This window comes from Leuciscus leuciscus (assembly GCF_965113295.1).
Source record: "Leuciscus leuciscus genome assembly, chromosome: 17".
In the NCBI taxonomy this organism is placed as follows: Eukaryota; Metazoa; Chordata; class Actinopteri; order Cypriniformes; family Leuciscidae; genus Leuciscus; species Leuciscus leuciscus.
In genome coordinates, this window is record NC_138741.1 from 22,666,107 (window position 1) to 22,689,468 (window position 23,362).

Here is a 23,362-nt window from a genome sequence, read left to right on the forward strand (position 1 = left end):
TTGTAAACTTCACAGTTAATTGCAAATAATTAGCAAGTAACACATTGAATTAAACATGGATTGTGAATTTGAAAGTCAGATTTTATTTTTTTTAAATTTTTTTATTGTAAAACTCTCAAATAATTAGTTTTATTTACAAAAAAAAATAAAATAAAAATACAATGTGGGCAAAAATGTAGGTTTGGAAATCCTTTTTTCCTTAAGCAATTTACTGTATGACCTTTAAATACCAACATGTTTAATATAAAATTATCCGAACATCCCTGATCTAGTTGTGCTGATTCATCTGTGTGAAAAAAATGTTTTATCAAATCTTTCATCAAAATGTTTCTCATTTTCTCCTGATGCAAACAAGGCAAAATAACTTCTCACAAACTAATCAAATCCTGATGCACAAGTCTTCTTGTATTTTATTCCAATCTGTATATTCAATTTCTTGAAAATGTCGCATTTCGAAATGTATTAAATGCATTGCAACGACATGAGTAAATGATGATATAATTTTCATCTTTGGGTGAAATATCCCTTAAGATATAATTTTATATAATATATATTATTATATAATTAACAAGGTTCATATTGCTGGAGTTTTGGTTCAACCTTCCACCACTGTCAAAAACCTTGGTATAATCTTTGGTTCCTCACTTTCCTTCCTTCCACGCATCTCCTCGCTCACTAAGTCTGCCTTCTTTCAGCTTCGTAATATTGCGTGCTTACGTCCATTTCTGAATATCATTGGCTACCCGTTCGCTTTCGTATTCAATACAAGATACTCCTTATCACATTCAAAGCACTCCATGGTCTTGCCCCCAACTATTTTTCTGATCCCATCCATACCTACTCCCCAGTTTGCACACTTAGATCTTCTGATACCGGTCTGTTGATGATACGTAGGCACAAACTATCATCGTTTGATGGAAGGGCTTTTTGCACCGCTGCCCCAACTCTTTGGAATTCTATTCCCCAACACATCCGCGACCTTTCATCATTACACGATTTCAAAACCCACCTTAAAACATATCTTTTTGCTCCTTGTTTCCCTGACCAATTTTGATGTATATGTACCTCTATCTATTATGTTATCCATCTCAGTTTATTTGTATTATTTCTACTTTATTGTAAAGCGACCTTGAGTTTTCTGAAAGGCACTATATAAAATGATTATTAATACAAGTAATCTTAGCACCTTTAATACATTTGTTATCATGTCCATCCGTGTCTTTCATGGGATACTGTATTTCTGTGGAGGGCACTATGTGGCAAACGGCAGTTTTGTTCTTAGGAGTTGAGAGGCCAATTGGTCAGAAAGTTGCCTGCATCCTCTCACATGTGATTGACAGGTTGAGAGCTCTTACCCTGTAATGGTCTCCTCCCCAAAGCATGCTGGATTTAATGGCTTCTCTAACGACAGTACTTTTCTCCACTCCTGGGCCTCTGACACCTTTACGCATGAGAACGTCTCTGACCGTACCACCACCATCCGTCTCTGTGTAGTGAAGAGAAAAAGCGTTAGCAGACCATTGCAATTATGATTCGATAACAATCTCTGTCCCTGGTGCTGATTTGACTAATAATGATGTTTTCATTAAGGTTTCATAATTCAGCAGGTTTACTATCTCGCACACAGCCCATAACCTCCTTTCTGTCGCATTCTCCATTATAGAGGAGATTAAGTACCTTTGCCCCTCATGGGGATTTTCATTAAAAATCTATACAGATAAGGTTTTGTTTTGAAAGGAGTGCTGTGGCGAGACAGAATGTGCTTCTGTGGGGGAATGTGCTTCTGTACCCGGGTTTTTGTTCACAGTATTCTGTATTATAGTTCTAGATTATAGGATGGAAACATTATAGAGGAGAAAGTCTAAAAACAAATACAAAGGAATGAATAAATGGCATTCAGTATATTTTAATCTTAGTTGGGTTTTTCTGCAAGGCTAGTATTGATTACCAGTATGTTACATGGCCAACAATATGTCATCTTATTATCCTTACAATTTAATCATGATCCTCACAGTGTAAACTTTTCCTTACTAACATATTGGAAACTGTATTCTCTTGTAGAAGCAAATCTCTTTATTCTGTTTGCCAAATATCTGGCAATGAGATTTTTCTCATTCTCTCACTTCTGGTCGTTCTTTATATGTATATTAGGGCTTGGCTTTTTTTAAAATTTTTATATGGACTGGTTAACATGTACAAAATAATTAATGCCAATATTGTAGTTATAAGATTTATCATATTTTATGATAAACAAAAAACAGTAATCTGGCTAATGCCCTTTAAATGTAAGTTTAAATGACTATAGTCTGCATTTCAACATTGTAAATAAGAAGAAATGTTTCTTGAGCACCAAATCAGAATTTTAGAATGATTTCTGAAGGATCATGTGACACTGAAGACTGGAGTAATGGCTGCTAAAAAAATTGCTTTCCCATCGCATGAATATATGACATTTTAAAATATATTAAAATAGAAAACAATTATTTGAATTGTAACAATATTTCACAATATTACAGGTTTTACCATATTTTTTATCAAATGAATGCAGCCTTGGTGAGCATAAGATAAAAACAGTTTAGCACTTTTGGTTACATTATATATAAAAACATTAATATATATTAAATTGATTCACAGCCCTAATGTCCATGTTTTTTCCTCTTTCTTTTCCCCTTACTGACCCTCATGTATCCTTCACATCTTCCGTTCCACTCACTGTACTATTCCACATCATATCAGCAACTCTTATTAAGTATTCAGATCTTAAGGTGATTGTACGGGGGAACATCTGGCAGTAATGTGGAGCGGTGTCTTTAGTAAAAACAACACTCTGTTTAATTAATAATTGATCAGTACTCTCTCCTGGCACTTTAATGGCATGGCAGGACCTCAGGGATGCGGTTACCGCTTGAGTCAGTCAGGAGGAGGCAGATAAGGTGTCGAGGAGCTAAATGAGGGCCCGCTCTCTCAGAATCACGCTGTTAACGGTAGCCATGCTCTGGGGAGTAATAATGCATCTGTTGAGGTGTTGGCACCAGGCTTCTATGCCAGCATGTAGCGCACAATAACACCCATGTGCATCTAGGAAAACACTGAGCCCTGTTCAGCCTACTGGAACCTTTTGCTTTCTGTTTCGAGCAGGTGATCTAAGTTGCTTACTTACGATGTTGAGATTTAGCAATTATGTGCAGGTGTTTGCAGTAAGACACAGCAATGCAGGTGAAATATTCACTTTATTTGATATCTTAAACAGAGCTGCAGTAAGATCCATGCACTTGAAACATGATTTGAAAATGATAGCACCTAATATATATGCATATATGCATACATGTATGTGTGTGTGTGTGTGTGCGTGTGTGTGTGTGTATTATATGTATGTTTAAAATATAACATATATAATATATGAATGTATTTTAATTCATAATATCTTGTATACATACGCATATTGATATACTTAATTTAAATAAGCATAAATTATATATATATCAAATTTTGAATAACATTTTATTTTTACATAATTAATACATTATATAGCCTATTGTTTTTATTAATATAATTCATTATGATAAAAAACATGCTATTAAAACAGTTATTTATATTACATCTATATAATATTTATATATTGTGTATATTTATATCTGTTCTAGAGAAACTCCTTGAGCCTGTTTGGCACAGTCCAGTAATCTCCACAGGCTAAATATTAAGCTCTTTTTGTTACAGCCTAGCCAAATATTAATGGACTTGAGAATCTCTTCAGCAGTGTGCGATTTGCTCAACGAGTATCCAAGTACGTCTAACTGACAGTTTTTGACATATGGATGAGGCACCACCCTCTCCTGCTGGACAAAACTCTTTCCCACTATCCATTCAGTCATCTTCCATTAATCTGTTTCTTTCAGCCTTGTGATGAGCGATATAATTTGAATCATCTCTCTGACTGCACAGAAGGGCTGTTTTTTGGTGTTCACCAGCTGCATCAGGGTCCCATGTGCTTTTAATATGTTCCACTGTCAGTCAGTTTGCCCCATTCTTAACCATGAGCTTATTAACATGTGAAGTGTATCACAGCTGGGCACCAGCACCAGCCATGATGAGAAAAACCTGCTCAGCAACCCTGCAGTCCTCTCATGCTCCCTTAGGTCCAGTCCAAAACAGGTCAAGATGTCTTTACTCGGTCAGTTAAAACACATACATCCACTAATGCTGATCGCTGAGGTGGAGCATAGACTTGGATGTGTGAGTGTTTTGTCAACATTTAGCCGGAGAATATATCGACTCCACGGCGGCCCAAGTGAAGCACTGATAAATCAATGATGCCATTAGTGCTGAGGTCCTTTTCTGGCTGCCTGATGTAAATGATGTCCAGTGTTGGTTTGGGGGAACTTTCCATTAGATATGTGTATTTTTGCCTGCTCTAAGCCACACCACCATAGCTCGGTGATTAATGGACTGGGGACCACAGGGACTAGGAGTGAATTTATTTCCATAAATGTGGATGCAGTAGATTATCTGATCTGAATTCCAAAGACCAATGTGAACTTAGCATGCAATCACTAAAACTTAATTTAAAGTCAACTTGATATCAAAATTCCTCTTTTACTTTTTCAACACGTAATTCAGAACATATTAAAGAAGTTTGTACCCGTAATCTTTCATCTTCCACCTCTGAAATGACTGTTCAGCTGATGTCACTTTTTTTCCAGCTCTTCCCCTTTAACCATCTGTAATATAGAGACCATTTTTCTCTATCCTATCAAATCATAAATAAATTCAAGTCGCGCCCTATATTTTTTCTTGTTGAATAAAACTTTGAAATGTCACCTTACTGCAGTAAAATGGCTAACCTCCCATTATAATGTTGACTTTAAAGAATGTTATTAGGAAACCCTATGTTTAATGTTGCATTTCATTGTATTTTTTAAATAGGGGTGTGTGATATGCACTGTGTATGATAATATTGTGATTTAATAGTCTGTGAGTAAAAGTCTAAATGCCACTTCAGATGCAGCTTCTGTTTAATCCAAGGAGGATCTTATCGATCAGGGATATTGTCATAGTTTGAGCAGTTGATCTTGATGGATTGGAGGACACTACAGCTTTCGTAATTATGATTCAGATGTGCTACACAAACACTGAACATTAGCATAAATACTTCAATGAGAGAAATAATGTCACTGATGATCTCATCAGATTTATGGCTTTAAATGCACAGCGTCTTTGTGTTTTCTGCTGCCCACACTGCCTTATTTTGCTATGCATAATCTTGTCTCATTTTGTTTCATCTGGACTTAACTTAATTGCTCTTCTTGGTCAATCTTGGAAAACTTCCATAGCTCATATCTTTGGGTTTGTTTTGTTTCAAGAAGCTCTAACACCATTTATTTCCTCTCTTTTAGCGCGAGAAGAGAACGTGGCCACTTTCCGAGGTTCCGAGTACTTCTGCTACGATTTGTCTCAGAACCCCATCCAGAGTAGCAGTGATGAGATCACGTTGTCCTTCAAGACCTGGCAAAGAAATGGCCTTATCCTCCACACCGGCAAATCAGCAGACTACGTCAACCTGGCCCTGAAAGACGGAGCCGTATCGTTGGTCATCAACTTGGGTTCGGGAGCTTTCGAGGCCATTGTCGAGCCTGTCAATGGCAAATTCAACGACAATGCCTGGCATGACGTGAAAGTCACACGCAACCTCAGACAGGTAATGCTAAAACCTCAGACAGTTTATGCTAAAATCCAATTCAGAGTTAAATGCTACTGTATATGTTTGAGTTAGCACTTTTGGTTACTTTAATTTCTTCGAGATGCTAATGCAACTATTTCTTCTCTGAGTTCTTCTACCTTGCCTCGTGTTTTGCTTCCTCAGGCAGTTACCTCTGTCTGAAGCTATCAGTGGTGTGATGGCTTTAAGAGGCTGTCTCTCTCACCCCTCTAGATATTCACCTCACTTCTTCAAATAGTCTGTCTTATCAGGGCAGCGGGGAGAGGCTCCAACCAACCTCAACCGTTCCATTTACCCACAGCCAATCTTTGTGAACTGTTAAATCACTCCGGCACTGCATTTTAAAATATGTAAATATTTAGGGTGGTTTTGCCCCTCAGGAGTGAAAAGATGTCGCTTTTTGCGTGGGCATGTGGAGGTGTGAGTGCCCACAAGCACAAGCTATTTCAGCTCTGATCCACAAGGACTGTGACATTTTTTTATTTTTTTTGCTTTGCTTTGTTTAATAGCTGTTTAACTATCACGCCAAGAACATGCATTAGAATTACCTTATACAATTGCCTGCGGAAAGTCAAAAACCATATGAATCACAACAAAGAGCCAGCTAGATAGAGGTCACTTTTCACGGTTATAGTAGAAAACAACACGTTATGAAACATTACATAAGAAGGAGCCTAAAAATTTAAGCTATATTTGTTTTGACAAAGAAAAATTCGGAAGATTATTGCTGAAAAATACTGTATTCTGAATGGCTTTTTAAGTATCTGCTTCAGTGAGTATGTGCATTAAGATTAAGTGCGTGCAATAAAAAAAAAAAAAGTGATATGCCACAGACTCTGGAGAATCCGTTAAATTTCTTTTTCTTTTCCACCTATTCTTACTCTCACTCATACACTTTATTTGTCTATGGATAACATTTGTTCAGAACCCAGACTAACCATCATGAACCATTGACTAGATTCTTTAATTTACTAACCAGAACCTACACTAATGTGCTACTCATCATGACTTCATTCGAGTTTCATTTTATTAACAACCCTTTTTTACATTGTATAATTTCCTTTCTTCCCCTTTTCTCAAAGCATTCAGGTATTGGACACGCTATGGTAAACAAACTACATTGTCTGGTAGATATCATTCTCATTGTCCTTTTTTTGGGTTTACCGTGTGTTTCCTTGGCCCTCTTTCTCTTTTCTGGGGTTTCATGGCATCATAAATAAATAATAAAAACAGACTGGGGTTTGTATTTCGGGGATTTCCTTCTTTTTTATTTCAAATGTCCTCATCCCATTTTTCACCACAGCTTTACCGTCATTTTCCATCTTTCTTTCTTTGAACTTCCTCTACAACCCTTTTTTCTTTTACGCTTTTTTTTTCTAAAGCGCTTTTTTTAAAATCAAATACTATAAGAAAACTGGCAGAAGCTTTCCTAAACAAAAAAGTGATGAAAACAACAGCATAAAAACAAAATAATAAAAAGCTACTTCAGCACTGGAGCTCTGACAGTTGATTCCAGTTGTTTGCGCATGCCGCGCTGACCCGTTCATGCTGGATCAGTCCTTGTGTTACTAACACCACATCTCTTGTCTGAGCAACCCACCATCTGCCCAGTGTCCTGTCCTGTCTGTATTGTGTTGAAGGTCATGACTTCCTGCGTCCTCCCTCATCATTGCTATTGCTTTGGTCTCATATGTGCTGCTTCCCTTTGCATGTCGTCTCGGCTTGAAAAATATGCATGCTTTAATGTTTGCAGTGGTTGTGTACCTCACTATTCACATTTTATTAGTAAAAGACCATCTGACCTCTGTGTTGCATGCTCATTTGTGGTAGTATTAGCTCATTTTGGAAGCATGCATATATGTAAGTGTCAACTAACCCAGTGTGCACAGAATTTGAACCTAAAAACAAGCACAAGCAATTTGTCTGTAGTCTGGTTCCCAAACCAGAAAACCATTTCTAACACCATCAAAGATAAAGAAAATATGCCGGCAAAATATTTTCTTTACCTGTCCTTTGTATGTCTACGAATACTAGACAAGAACGGCCTACTCAAATCTTGACGTGCAGGTGTTTGGTGCACAATCAAAGACAAACAGCAACCAGCAAGACCGAAGCTAACCTATTCCTTGGTAGAATGGCCGTCACAGCCATGATGTTCATGAATGGAATTTTTTTCCTCCCCTTTTGTCGTTCCTTTCAATCAGGTGACGATATCTGTGGATGGCATCTTGACCACAACAGGCTATACACAGGAGGACTACACCATGCTGGGATCGGACGATTTCTTCTACGTTGGAGGAAGTCCAAGCACAGCGGACTTACCTGGGTCGCCTGTCAGCAACAATTTTATGGGTTGCCTGAAAGAGGTAGGTGGTCTGGACAAACCCCTTCCCGCTCTTTCATCTACATGCATCATATCACCATTTCCTTGTCTGGGCTGAGAGGGAACATGTTTGAATAGACCATCCGAGCAGAATAATAGATTCAGTACAGCTTAGCTTGTGAAAAGGATTGAGCAGACATCATAACCCGTGGTGTGTTTCTCTAATGAAATTCGCTGGAGTTATACGTTTCTTGCCCCGACGCGAAATTGTTTCAGGCATATTTAATTGGACTTTTCAATTGTGGTGAATCATTTGATTAAAGTTCTAGAGGCCAGAGAAGAAGCTAAGGTGATTGGATGAGATGAGACTTTGCATAATGATATGTATCATGCTGAAAAAGTGAACCCCAAAGAGATTCTAGTGAACAATTGGAATGAAGACATCTGTCAATGCAAAATTAAAATGTTCCCACAAGCTGACTCTATAGGGCGAATCTCACAAAAAGTTATATTTTGCTTAAAGATAATGAATCCTGTTTGTAGGACCATTGGGTTTTAAATTATAAAAAGATATGTATACACAGTAGTCAACATTTGAAGTGGATCAAAAACTTTCATCAAAGTTATACATGAATTTTGAACAATACCCGTTCTTGTCTTTGGACAACTTTGATTAACTTTTTTTCACTTCAAATGTTGACTACTGTGTACATACAGTACATACTGTACATAACAGTAATGCAGTGTTAAACTTTTTAACTGAATTACTGATAAAAAGTTTTAATTGTTGAAAGGTTTATTAATTTTGTCAATGATAACAAAGACTGTAAACCATTTTAATTGTATTATTAAACTCTAATGAAAATTATTAACCCTAAATGAAGCTATCACTGCCGTTTCCATCTCCTATCACAGGGCTAAAGGCCTGTAACATCGGCGTTTGCGGAAAAAACTCATTTCATTCGCTCTTTACAGTGCTGAGTTTTGAAAAAACTGCTACCCTTGTCAGAGATTACAGTAATCAGTCTCATATGTGCTGTGATATAGCGAATGCTTACATAACACCGTGTCCTAACCAGAGTCGATAAGATTCCAGCGGCAAATAATTTGTCTGTCCACACTAGACACACTCAGACCCACCTTGACTGCGAGATGCGTAACAACAACAACAAAACACACTAAAAACCTTCTTCCAAAAGTCTAGTTTTATAATTTATACGTTTTTTTATTTAGTTTTAATTATACAATATTATTATATTATATTATATTATTATATATTTTATTTGATCTTATGTTATTTTATATTAATTTCCATTTATTTTACTCATTCACTACACATTATCGTCTACTCTGGGGGTGTTTTTGTAATGGTTAAACCTATGTGATATTGTCTTTTATTGGAAGTAGAGTGTAGTATTGTAGAGTGTACCACCCTGTGGCACAGGATAATTACTGCAGTCATTCTGCATTTGGCTATTTACTGTATATAGGACAGAGGTTACAAAAATGGTCGTAGCATAGAAAATCACTGGAAGATGAGCTGATTTCATAATTTTTGTAAGACCATGCCATTTTTCAAAATTAAATGGATGACTAGCTTTTTTTTTAGCACAGATAACAACAAAGTTCTTTCTCTTTCTTCAAATGAAACAGACTATTGTATAGACAGGTCATAGTCTTCCTCAGACCCACCTTGTGTCTGACTCTCAGTCTGAGCGTGAAGGACAGTAATCAGGGTATGGCGGGGTGTGTGGCTGCACGGGGGTCTGCCAGCACTAATGACTGGATACTGAGTGTCCTCCACTGCCGAGCTGGAATCCGCTCCCTTCCTTTGTGCTCCGCCATCACAATCAGTTTCCAGAATGTGTGCATGGTGACTGTCATTTGTCACTTTGCTGGGCCGGCTGGATGAAACTGTCCCTGCTCTCTGGACATTTGCTCCAGAGCCAGCACCGCTCTATGGATTCGAGACAGGTCTGAGAGTTCTGATAGATAGGTTGCCCCAGCCTCTCCCTTTCTCTCTCTCTCATTCTCTATCCAGCAGATTTGTTTCAGTAAGCACCGCAGGACTGTTAATATTTGGCAAAAGCTTAGAGCTTGAATACTGGCCAGCCTGAAACAGCAGGAGAGGTCTCTGTCTTCTATATCAGTCAAGTAGTGTCCAAACGAAATGGATATGTATCTTAGATATTTTAAAATATGTTGGTGAAATAAAACACTGCATCACTTCAAAATGTTCAAAAATTCTTTTTCAAAGAGTTTTTTCTTCTTCTGTGGAAGATAAAAGAAGACATTTTTAGCAGTGTTGTTATTGTTAACTAAAACTATTATTATTATTATTATTATTATTTGGTAATTGAAATGAAGCTGATATAAAATTAAATATAAATACTGAGGGGAAAAAACTTAGAAATGTTAATTAAAATTACAAAGTTGCCTTGGCAACTAAAATAAGCAAGTTTAATTTAAATAAGTTTGTTAAAGTTCTAAAATTACTGTAAAATTAAATAAAAATGATTGAAAGCAATATAAAAATATATTTAAAAAAACTAATAAAATGCAAAAGCACATAACAAAATTAATACAACTGAAAGGAAAATTAAAATAAAATGAAGAATATAAAAATGCCAAATTAAAATATGAAATATTCCAAAATTCTTCAAATATCTTGTTTTATTCTATGCAGAAGAAAGTAAAACGTACAGGTTTTACATCACGAGAGTAAATGATGAAAGAATTTTTTGTTTTTGTGTGAACTATCAGAAATGGCTAGCAACAATAAGTTGATGATAATTATTCCCTTAGGTCACATGGCTATAAGTTCTTTGTGAAAGTGGAGATTGTGGGTTTCTTATGTTATTTTCATAAATTAAATGTAGATTAATCCTTATTAAAGCTATTAAAGTTATTCAGTCATGAACATTGAGTGATTTTTCTTTTTTTGTTTGATTAAAATTAAAGGGTTAGTTCGCCCCAAAAATGAAATAACTGTCATTAATTACTCAACCTCATGTGGTTCCAGACCCGTAAGACTTTAGTTCATCTTCGGAATACAAATAAAGATATTTTTTGATGAAATCCGAGAGCTTTCTGACCCTCCCATTGGCAGCAACGTCATTGCAACTTTCAAGGCCCAGAAAGGTAGTAAAGACATTGTTAAAATAGTCTATGTGACTACAGTGTTTCAACCTTAATGTTATGAAACGACAAGAATACTTTTTGTGCGCAAAAACAAAACATAAATAACGACTTTATTCTGACGTAGAACCCAGAAGCGCTGGACTGTGCTTACTAGATCAGCAGCGTAGTAGTCTGACACAGACCAGAAGGAATTGTTAAATAAAGTCGTTATTTTTGTTTTGTTTTTGTGCCTAAAGAATTCTTGTCATTACATAACATTATGGTTGAACCAATGTCTTTAATACCTTTCTGGGCCTTTGGCTTTGCTGCCTATGGGAGGGACAGAAAGCTCATGGATTTCATTAATTCTTAATTCGTGTTCCGAAGATGAACGAAGGTCATGTGGGTTTGGAACGACATGAGGGTGAGTACTTAATGACAGAATTAAAATTTTTGGGTTAACTAACATTTTATTAACGGACAGCAACAGGTTTGTTAGGCTTCTGTCCTCAGCACTACTTCTGGATAACTAAAGTGCATCAAGTACAAAATTAGTTGTTGTAATTTAGCAGACTTTAAGTATACCAATTTAGTATACCAAAGGTACAATTGCAGGGTATCTATCAATCTATAAATTACAGGAACGTCTGTCTGTCTGTGTGTCTGTTATTGGATGTTATTGGATGGATTTCAAACTTGACAGGTGTCCTGCTACAGGCACAAGTGCATGCAGTGTCAAGTTTGACGTTGTTTGGATAAGAAATGCAAAAGATATAGTTAAATATATCGATAAAAGAAGCACACGTTGGCTTTTGCTGCTCTAGCGGCTGGCCACTCCCCCTCTCACACTAACACTGAGGGTGCTTTCATACCTGCCTCGTTTAGTTCGGTTGAACCGCACTAGAGTTCATTTTCATCATTGGTGCGGTTCGTTTGGGCAGGTGTGAATGCGGCAATCGCACTCGGGTGTGCACCAAAAGCGGACCAAACAAGCGTCACTTCAGGAGGAGTCACAAGTCTCCAAGCGTGACTTGTGACGCTTTCAAACGAACTCTGGAGCGGTTCGTTTGTGGTGAGAACGTGATCAGACCTCGAACAGAACCAACTGCGCATTTTTGGACTAAACCAGTTGCCGTAGTCAGCTGCGCTGTGATTATGGGATGAGGAGAAATGTTTGTTGACAGTTTGCACTTTAAGCATGGCAGCTCGCAGACAAACTTGGAGTTGTGAGGAGGTGCGGAGCCTGATAGAAATTTGGTCTGATGACCATATGTCCCAACTGTCAAAAACAATTTGAAAGAGAGAAAGGGCACAACATTACCTGATGGATCGTTGGAATTTTTTTGGGACGATGAGCATGTCACTGTTTTGCAACATCAATGCACGCCTCCTCCTGAAGTGACTTGTGATGCGCGTGCAGTGCATTAACACATTATTTTCGAGCCGCATATCGCTTCATTCTTAAATATTATTGTTTGTCTAAAGTGGTGTAGACAAACTATATAATACAATATGACCAGGGATACAATCAGCCCACGCAGTCATCTCTCCATAGTAAACAGCGGCGTGTTGTCTGCCGGATTACTTCTGGGAGTTCTGTTGGAATTTTCCCGCATGTTAATTCTGACCAATCAAAGTGCAGTTATGGGAATGCGTTCAAGACACATCTGTTCAACGAGTGATGTGGATACTGTCACGTGACTGCATTTTGGTTCGTTTGATCAACTCATAAATTGATTCGGACCAGAGCGATCAGTGTGGTGTGAAAAGGAACCAAAACGCCTGAAAAATGCTACAATGTATCATTTTTCGCCCTTGGAAGGAAACGTAGGCGTGTTATCCAAGCATTAATGGCAAGGACCCTTATACTGTGTCTGTGAGCGGCACATATGAAGTGTTTCTGGGTTTTTCTCACTCATTTCTGCTCCGAGGTCTTGATTGTGGCATTTCTTTGAGGTTTAGAATCCAGTATTTCTGTCATTCTTTTGTCTTTTATGAATTCAATAAAGAACTCCGTCTCATATTCTGTCCAAACACACCGCGCCTTCTAAGTCAGGTGACGGTAAATGCGCAAAAACTGTTTCCATTGCAGTTTTTCGAATTGCCTGAAAAACCACCTCATGCGAGCGTAAAAACTTTTTTGCGATAAATGGGAGTTTTTGCGAAATTGACGTGTTTCCATTGAGCGTATTTTCAATTCGCAATTTCAATTTGCGCAATTTTAAGGGCAATGGAAACGTGGCTAATGAGCACTCAAACACATCAAACCAACAATTACTAAAAACACACACAAAAACTGATTTTGCACGGGCACTGCACTAGTTTATATTAAGTACATAAATATATAAATATGTTTGTAGTATACTTAGCATAAAATAAATGAATTTCAAATATATTTTAATATATTTATTTTTCACTAGGGTAACATTTTTGTCTTGTTTTTATTCTTTGATGAAAATGACGATAGATAGTTTTTGTGATTCAAAACGGGTTTTTATGTGGTTATCATCTCGTTTTCGTCAGTGAAATAATGGTGTTGGTGAAAATTGACAAATTATTCGTCAGCGAAATTAACACTGTGTGGTTGGTTATAATTCTAAGCTGCAAACCAGACCAGATGCTATTATGCCAATAGTCAAATGTCTGGCTGAGCGAGTCTTGACCTGTTAGCCTGACAATGTCCAACTAGGCCATCTAGACCTTTCTGCACCTCATTGCCCCGAGCTCCCATGCAAAACATCCACAAAGGGCCACCTGGCATGCTTGACTAGTAAATAATCAATACCGATTTCCAAACGTTCTCCCTTGTTTGACCTGGGGGCTATTAATTCCTTGAGAGTGGTGGGTAGGCACTGTAGACAGAGATTTATAGTAGAAGCAGACAGCTGTGGATGATGAATGCGGGTGTCACTACAGGCCCTGCACAGGCTGTGAGGAGGCCGCGGGCACGAGGAGGACCCTGAAAATGTGCATAGCTGCTCTTCCAGTTCTCAGCTCAACAGCATGGGCACTACAGCAGAACCTTAGCGTCAAACTCAAGCAGATGCCCCTTTACTTATCTCAAGATCATTACAGTTAGTGAGAGTAGACAGCATTGATTTAATGTACTGTCTTTCACAACCCAGACTTCTAATTCACTGGAGTTTTGTGGAAAGATATATTTCAGCAGAATTGACACCCAGGAGCACAATAATACAATATATGAAATGGACTGCACTTCAGATTACACATGAGCTCTTTTCCTAAACCTACTAAGTTCACTTGCTGCCTACTGTCTGCTTAGGCAGCATCTTAACTTCACAAGTCACCAATTTAGATTGCTCTACATAGCAATCTACATCTCTGTACATCACACAGATATTGCTCTTCCAATTGACTCCATTTGATTCTAATTTTAATTTTAATTTTTATTTTTATTTTTTCATGAAGCTTAGTGTAGTGCATTCTAGAATTGTCTTAGACATAAAGTGTGCGATGCTGCCATAAAATTTGGTCTAAACTAATTATAATGTCTACTCTCACTAACGTTTATTATACCATGGGTTTTTATCAAACTTTTTAATCAGAAGCTTTGGGAAGAACATATTGCTTCTCTGGTTGTAAATAGCTTAGTTGTACAGCATGGACTTACATACGAAAGATCGCTCAATCTATCCTTTTTTTTTCTTATTGTTGTTTCTCTTTTTTGAGTCTGCAAGGCAAGATAACAACCTGATGAAATTTTTAGTCCATCCACACACTCAAACGGATTTCTTTCTGTGTCTGGAACCAGTCAATCCTTACGTTCCCTTGCGGCCGAATCCATAAAACTGAGATAGACAGATCCTTGGTGTGAGTCTTCTCATGTCTATCTATAGGTGGAGTCTCCGTTACAGCTGCTTGCCTTCCCTTCAAACTACATTCCAGGTGTTGTTAGATAAAAGCCTGGCATTATATTCAAATGTCAGATTTCTATGGACACTCTATTCTAGTAACCCTTCTGTTCTCCCATGGGAACAAATATTTGTTCTCAGTTGAAATGCTTATTTTGTATGAGTGACATTTTTTGCTTTTCTTCTATGGTTTGCACCATGCTCCAAAAGTCAATTAATGCAATTAAAGAATATTTCAGTGAAGAGGTTTAACGGTTTAGACAACTTAAATGTGATTTTCGAGCTGGTTACAGAATCAAGACTCTGGGAAGGGTGTGGATATTTCACATCTATGAGCGGCTCATCAGCTGAATTAACTGGCTGCCATTTTACGGGCCGCCTGAACGCATCAAAATGACAATGCCAAAGAATGGACCAAATTGCAGAGTATCAATTTGTGTCAGAGACTTTGGCTGCCCCTGATGTTGTGGACAATTTGCAAGATGAAACTTGATTTAGGTGATGAAAAATGCACCAGACAGGATAAATAGAAATGATAATGTTACAAATAACAGCAATCATTGTCTAATCAGTGTCTGGCAGTTTTCAGTCATGTTGAAATTCTCAAGGTCAAATTCGGGCCTATGTTATGCATGCAGGGATTCTCTGAGTATACAATCTTTCCCTTTCTTATATTAAATTGTGTGTGTATGAATTTCAATAATTGTAGTTGATATAATAGTTGATTTTAAGAAAACACAGTCTATATATGTTGCACCATCATGACAATATTTGAGACATGGAGTTCTATAATATACTCTCCATATTCTAGACCAATAAGTGCTTGGAATGTCTCTGATTGTGCAGGTGAAGTAATCTTACCTTCATGATGTAAAAAATTTAACAGAGCCTGGTACGTCAATCTATCTGACAGCACCATGATGGTTTACAGAGGGAAAATACTGTTTTTGAAAGAACAATAAGAGTCCTCAGCTAGCAGTTTTAGTCTTGTAGAGAAAAATGACTATGTTTGTATGAGATGCGAGGAATCAACCTATGGCTTTGTCTGAAAAATGGATTCCCCTCAGGGAGAATGATATTTATGATCTATCAGATAAGAAGCACGACAGAAGAGAAAAGCCTGCAAATCGCAGTGACTTTTCTTCAAGAACAGAACAGAATCCTTCCATTCCACTCTGTCCTTCCTGCACCTGAGAGGATGTTTGATTTTCTCCCCGCAACGTGCAGGATTAACTGTAATATCAGGACTGGAGCGTTTGTGACAATAGCTTGCACTCACAAACAGTGTGATGTTCTAAAATGTACCCACAAAAAAAGATCTCCTTCTCTAGGAGAAATTAGCTTAAACGGGCAAATTTCTTCGGCGTTTGGAGGTTTAATATGCTCTATGCTGGTTTAACGGTCAGACTGTGCCAAATAAGGAAGGCACAAAAATTAGCAAAAAATATCCCTGATGGCCCTTTACCACATATAAAACTCTATGCAAATGCTAAGAGCACATAACTGATGTCTTACTTTCAACTGACAGGCACTAGGACCCAGAGCACGAGTTTTGGGTAGCATGCAGGGGGCAGGATTTTTTTTTTGGAGCTTTTGTGGCAGAAAGTACCATTGCGGCTTTGTCAACCCATTACCATAGTTATCAAGGAAACCAGACCCACATGCTTGTGCCAGCGCAGCCTGAGTCAATTACGACTGAGAGACAGTCATTTGTAGGCAGTGGCCTGGCCTATTGGTATTATCACAGGTCATATTTGAATAAAGTCACCTTTGCTGGTGTCTCTATTTAGCATCTAGCATTTAAAAAAAAGAAAATTGCATATTCATATTCATTATCTTCGAAAACCAGATAAAGATATCACATATATTATCATCATCATTCACTGATTATTTGCTTACATCCGTACAGGTTGTTTACAAAAACAATGACATCAGGCTGGAACTCTCCCGGCTCGCCCGCATTGTGGACCCCAAAATGAAGATCCAGGGAGATGTGGTGTTCAAGTGCGAGAATGTGGCCACCCTTGACCCCATCTCGTTCGAGACGCCCGAGGCCTATATCAGCCTACCTAAGTGGAACACCAAACGCATGGGCTCCATCTCCTTCGACTTCCGTACCACTGAACCAAACGGCCTTATTCTCTTTACCCACGGGAAGCAGCAGGAAAGAAAGGATGCCCGTAGCCAAAAGAATACAAAAGTGGACTTTTTTGCAGTGGAGCTTCTGGATGGAAGTTTGTACCTGCTGCTGGACATGGGCTCTGGGACTATCAAAGTAAAAGCCACACTGAACAAGGTGAACGACGGGGCCTGGTACCATGTGGACATTCAGCGAGATGGAAGATCAGGTCAGTGTGTGTGGATACTCAGACAAATACACTCACACACACACTTAAGTGTTATTTATATCATGCTTAACACATTTAATAAATGATTTGAATCCAGTACATACATGCATACATTTATTTATTTATTTGTTTGTTTCTACACTACTCTCTATTATAGTAAAGTTAATATTATTGGCACCTTTATGATAAATGTGATTTTTCTCATTTGTTGCTTAATGTATGATAAATAAATGGCAAGTAATTCAATGTAAATATATGAGAATTATATATTTTTTAAATAATAATAATTGTAGTAATCATAATAACATTAATAATAATAATAATTATAAATTGTATTCATGTATTATTTAATATTTAATGATTGATTATTATTTATTTAGTGACTTGTTTCACATGCAAAGAGATTACAGGATTACAAAATTTAATTCCTAATTAAACATTTAATTCTAAGCATGTTTCACACACAAAAGCAGTTAAAAACTATTTGTTGAAAATGGCCTTGTACATAAAAATTGCGACAGAAATGACTAACATTTACTAACATTATAAGTACAATTAAAGAGAAATATCCTATATTTCCATTTTCGATGTGGGTAATATGCTCTTAGAAATAAAGACATTGTGATAAATTGTCTTATTTTTAAAACCAATTTTTACCTTTAAGCTCATGAAGAACTCCCACTTTGTTTCATTATTAAATCGGTTGGATACTGTAATTGCTTGTGTGTTTTCCATCGCCGTTAAGCTCTGCAGCCCAAAGATAACAGCTTTAAACAAAAAGCGCAGTGGTTAGTCACCAATAATGGACACATTTAGTCCAAAGCAGGCTGACATTTTCATTTCACATCTACTTTGACAGAACTTTCTATTAGAGTTTATCCCCCCTATCTTTCTCTGTATCCTCATTCACCTCTTTCTTTCTTCCTTCCTTTGCCCTTGAATCGCTGGCACTCTGTTTCTGAATCGATCGACGACTACTCCATATCACTTCATAGCACAGGGCCCTTGGGAGGTCTTGTAGGATATCAATAATGCGAGGTTTTAGACAGAGCCATGTGGGTGACTGGACCAGTGTCAGTTCTGAAGAGATTATTCCCATTGATCCCTGGTTCCCCACATGGGATGCATTGTTTACATCTGCGTGTCTGTATGAGAGACACCGCTTTACAAGATTCACACACTCCCGATGAGGTCATAAATAGGAAATAATCCTCTCATAGCCCCCCACTCTCTCTATCTCATAGTCTATGGATGGTCATTATATCCCTATCTTTGTCTCTTGTGCACAGCAGACACAGGACAGACTGTCTGAGATTACGCAGTACAGTAATTTACAGTTGTTTAGTTTACAGTCTGTCCACATAAAAAAAGAAGGGAAAAAAGCATGTACTTTGAAAGTATTTTAACATAAAAAAAATCCTGTACAAATTTTTTTATTCAGTCCTTAAAATAGCTTGAATGTAACTCTACACCCTTGTTTCATTTAGTATACGTGGATCCATGAATATGCAAATTAGTCCCACCTCCACTCACTCACACCAGTTTAATGAGTTTTGTGGAATACTTCATTCTGATTGGTCAATTGTGCCATCCAGCGGTATGTTTTCCCTCGATAACAACCGGTAAAAACTGATAACGCAGGCCCATCTGGGTTACTGTCACTAAAGTCACGATAATCGCCATTTTACGCTTGCTAGGAACAATCTTTCCTCATTGATGTTTCGTGTTTGGTGAGCTTATAAAATATTAAAACAGTTATTTAATAATGTCATCCAGTATCGCGGACTCGCTCTCTCTTGTTTCATATAAACGCAGCTGCTGCCATTTTGTGACGATTATTTTGTACACTGTAATGGAATTTAAGATAACAAACAAGTACGATTTTAAAACAGTTTCATCTCATCAATATCTCTTATTTCCATAATTATTTTTGTGGTGAAATATCATGTAATACTGTATGTGGTATGACTGTATGGTATGAGTGGTATGACCTCCGCTTCGCGTCGGGGTCCTGATCACCCTGTCGGGGTTTATTCTGCGATAACAACCGGCTGGATGTACATTATCCCTTTCTTAACCATACGTTTTGTCATATTAAAATTACTTCTGGGGACATTTTAGAGGTTAAACACATACCTAAACTGCAAAAAAAAAAAAAAAAAAAAAAAAACATAAAATGATTTTGGACCTCTGTGTATAACTCTGTGAATATATTGAATTTTTTAAGGATTGCTCATATAATCTTTGTCTCACTTTTGATTATTCCCAGGCACCATATCTGTTAACAGCCGTCGCACTCCGTTCACTGCCAGTGGAGAAAATGAAATCCTGGACCTGGAGGGGGACATGTACCTAGGCGGCCTCCCTGATAATCGGGCAGGCCTAATCCTTCCCACTGAACTATGGACCGCCATGCTAAACTACGGCTATGTCGGATGCATTCGGGACCTGTTCATTGACGGTCGCAGTAAGGACATCAGACAAATTGCTGAGGACCAGAATGGTGCAGGCATCAAACCTTCCTGCAACAAGATGCCAGTCAAGCAGTGCGACAGCTATCCGTGCAAGAACAAAGGCGTGTGCAAAGAAGGATGGAATCGCTTTATCTGCGACTGCACAGGGACCGGTTACTGGTCCCGCTCCTGCGAGAGGGGTGAGTTATCTGCCTTTACATTTACTTTTCCTTTATTAGTTCATATAAAGTCAACAGGCCTGGATTTCTAGAATACATTTTTCATTTTATTTTAGAATAAACACGAGAGGCGGGTTTAGTTTCGATTGCAACATTTGAATGATAAAAAAAAGACAACTTACAATCACCGTCACGCTAGTTTGTTTAGCTTCTCACCTACAAAATCCCATCTGCTGCTGTTTGTAAACCGCAGATTAGCGCTCACATAATCAGTTAAACTATAAGCTCATTAATATCTCAGCACGTTGCTGTATGGAAGCTGATGTTCTCCGGCGTTTGGGGAGTCGTGCCTGTGATGATGTCATAACTTGGAAAAAGTCCAACCCCACATACAGATCTTCAGATTTGCAGATTTCATAGGCAAAGAGATTACTATTTGCATGAAAAATTAAGTGAAATGTAACAATGTTGAGACAAATGTTTTGGTAGAGGAAATGAATGGGTTTTTGAGTGGTTGTGAATCTTTAGCTTGAGTCTGTTTTGACTGCATGTTAGAATGACTCCATATGGGCCGGTACGCAGGGGTTCCAGGTAACCAGGTAATAGAGGGACTTCCAGCATGTCTGTGAACACTGAGCATAGCAAATTGCTTATTATGTTGGCAAGAGAGCTGTATTCTGATGGGCTGAATTACGCCGCATTCATTTAGTTGATATTACAAGAAACCATTGTTATCTTTTTATTTTAATCTTGGTCTATATAACATATTTTGATAATCACTTTTGTAGTTTAAACGCAGTAGAGCAGTAGTTCTCAAAGGATTTGAACCAAGTACTGCCAAGTCCCTTTAAGTCAAGTTTCTTCATCCTGCCATCTTGGTAAACGCTGTTTACAGTGACGTATCTACAGCTCCCTATATACTTCAATGAATACAGACCGAAATATGCATCACTGTTTTTCAAGAAAACAATTCTATAGCATGTACTGTATCAAATCACCAATAGTATTTGACAACAACAGTATTATATATGTTGCTTGCCTGCTTATGTACTTTGCAGTAAAGCTAATATATTGTTGACACCGTTGTGATAAATTGCATGTGATTTGCATCATTTGTTGCTTTGGGGAAAAATGTTTGATAAACAAATATAAAGCAAGTTAAATGCAAATAGATTAGAAATAATAAATTATTATTATTTTTGGGGTAAGGTCAGAATTAAGTTAAGGATTAGGTCACGGATGAAGATTATCTTGGTGATCATTACTCCAATTTCTGATTTGCTGCTTAATATATATATATATATATATATATATACACTGTATATATACTGTATATATATATATGTATTATGTAGCTTATGGGATGGATTCACAAAAACATCCAGGACATTCAAATTTTAGATTTTAGGCTCATGTTTCTGAGAATGAAAATGCTCTAAATAACAAAAATATGTGTCGAGGGGCAGACATTGACATTGACATTAATTGTTTTGTTTTTGTGTTGTTAGAGCACATGGAATGCTATCATCTTCTGTCTTCGTGCAATGTTTTTAGACAGATGTAAAAGTCATATACAACAGTTTAACACTCCATTGACAGAGAATACAGACTGTACATCAACCTCCTGCACATTCATTTGCCATAAATGTCAGTCATAATCATCTGCAAGGGCATAGAGATGCTTCTAAACATTGTCATTCGACTACACTTATGCCACAATGCAAAATATTCAGCTTTCTAAGTGTCAGTCACCCACACACATAAACATACACAAACTCTTTGTTATGATTGATAGCAATGAAATCTGTGCACCTGGAATGCTCATTTGCATGGCTCATGTCTGAACTAATAACCAAACACTGAAATGACTAGACAGCCCTAAAATTTAAAAGAGCACTTCATTTTATTAATTACATTTAATTACACACTTAATTACAGCATTCTTAGGGATGCTAGCTAAGATGCTTGAAGAGCATCTACATAGAAGCATCTACATAGAAAACGCAGAAAAAATTCCTGGTGGACTGGTAAAATCTGTGCACCCTGACTCATTGAGCAAGCCAGTCAGTTATGTTAAGACTAGTAATTTCAGCCAGCTTTTCACATTTTACTGCGCAATACGCATCACTGTCAGTAAACAGACTTTGGATCATCGGATGCACCATCTGAGACAAGTAGTCAAATGTCTTATAGTTGTCTTATAGAGAAACACCTGTATTCTGCTTGCTTCCAATTCCTCACACACAACACCACTCGAACCATCCATAAAATAATCTTTCATAAAGTTTGGAAAGTTTGAAGTGAATTTCAAGGACATTCGCAGGCTTCATTGCACAGGATATGCGCTGTGAGAAATGCGTGCTTTGCTTGATGTTAAGCGTGCGCGCGCGCGTGTGCGTGTGTGTGTGTGTGTGTTATAGCCTTAAACCCTCACTCAGGATATCAGGACTATCTGATATTTGTCCAGATCTATTATCTGCTTCATAGAAGCCTGTAGCTGCTGCTCGGGCCAGACAACTGGCTGCTGTCACACACCACGCTGTACTCCTGTCGGTACACATACACTTCAGATTTTCTCTAATGCACACTCAGCATTTCAACCCTGACGAACACCTCTTTTTTCCAGCTTGAGGAAATTTGACATTGTGCTGGACTGAAATTTATAGTATGGAAGTGCTGCAGTTTGCCTAATTAACTTTAGAAATTCAAATAGTTTAATGAAGGGAATTTAATGGATTTCTTTTTTTATTAAGCTAGCTTCTATACTACTTTGTACTACTTTGCAGTAAAGCTAATATTGTTGACAGCTTTATGATAAATTGCTCGTGATTCATCTGTTGCTTTGGGGAAAATGTCTGATAAACAAATGTAAAGCAAGTTAAATGCAGATGAGAAATTAGTAATGCTACTACTACTACTACTACTACTACTTCAACTACTACTACTACTACTACTAATATTAATGATAAAAATAATATAGATGGATAGATTGATCTATTATTCTATGTATTATATTATTTTATGTAAAATATACTTCCAGATGTTCTTTGTTAATTTTCGATTAGTCAGCTTTAACATCTAAACATGTTCTGTCACATACATTTATATTAAACAAAAGCCTACAAACTTAATGAATATAAATATGAATGTGTCTTTTTCTCTGTCATTTTTTGATTGGCATGAATTATATTCTAAACAAAGAAAACTTCCCTCACTGAATAGCTTGCTGGAATATAAAACAGCGCAAGCTGGAGAGTCTGAATTAACTGAATTCTGCTTCCTTAACATTTATTAAATCTATTATACAGAATGCAGCTAGGATCTCTCAAGGTCATCACTTATCTTACGCTT

The 23,362-nt window shown here is 37.4% G+C and overlaps 1 protein-coding gene across 10 annotated transcripts in view; it reads left to right on the forward strand.

Moving 5' to 3' along the window:
- The window catches only part of nrxn3a (neurexin 3a), a 275,693-nt gene that overhangs the window by 49,451 nt on the left and 202,880 nt on the right, over positions 1–23,362 (forward strand). For 8 of the 10 annotated variants that reach the window (XM_082144083.1, XM_082144087.1, XM_082144082.1 and 5 more), the window contains 4 exons: positions 5,394–5,695; positions 7,921–8,082; positions 16,941–17,379; positions 19,649–20,032. In XM_082144083.1, the coding sequence (XP_082000209.1) occupies positions 5,394–5,695; positions 7,921–8,082; positions 16,941–17,379; positions 19,649–20,032 (1,287 nt within the window). Of the gene's footprint in view, positions 1–5,393; positions 5,696–6,798; positions 6,844–7,920; positions 8,083–16,940; positions 17,380–19,648; positions 20,033–23,362 lie in introns of all 10 variants that reach the window. The other 2 variants (XM_082144079.1, XM_082144081.1) reach the window with 1 other exon arrangement.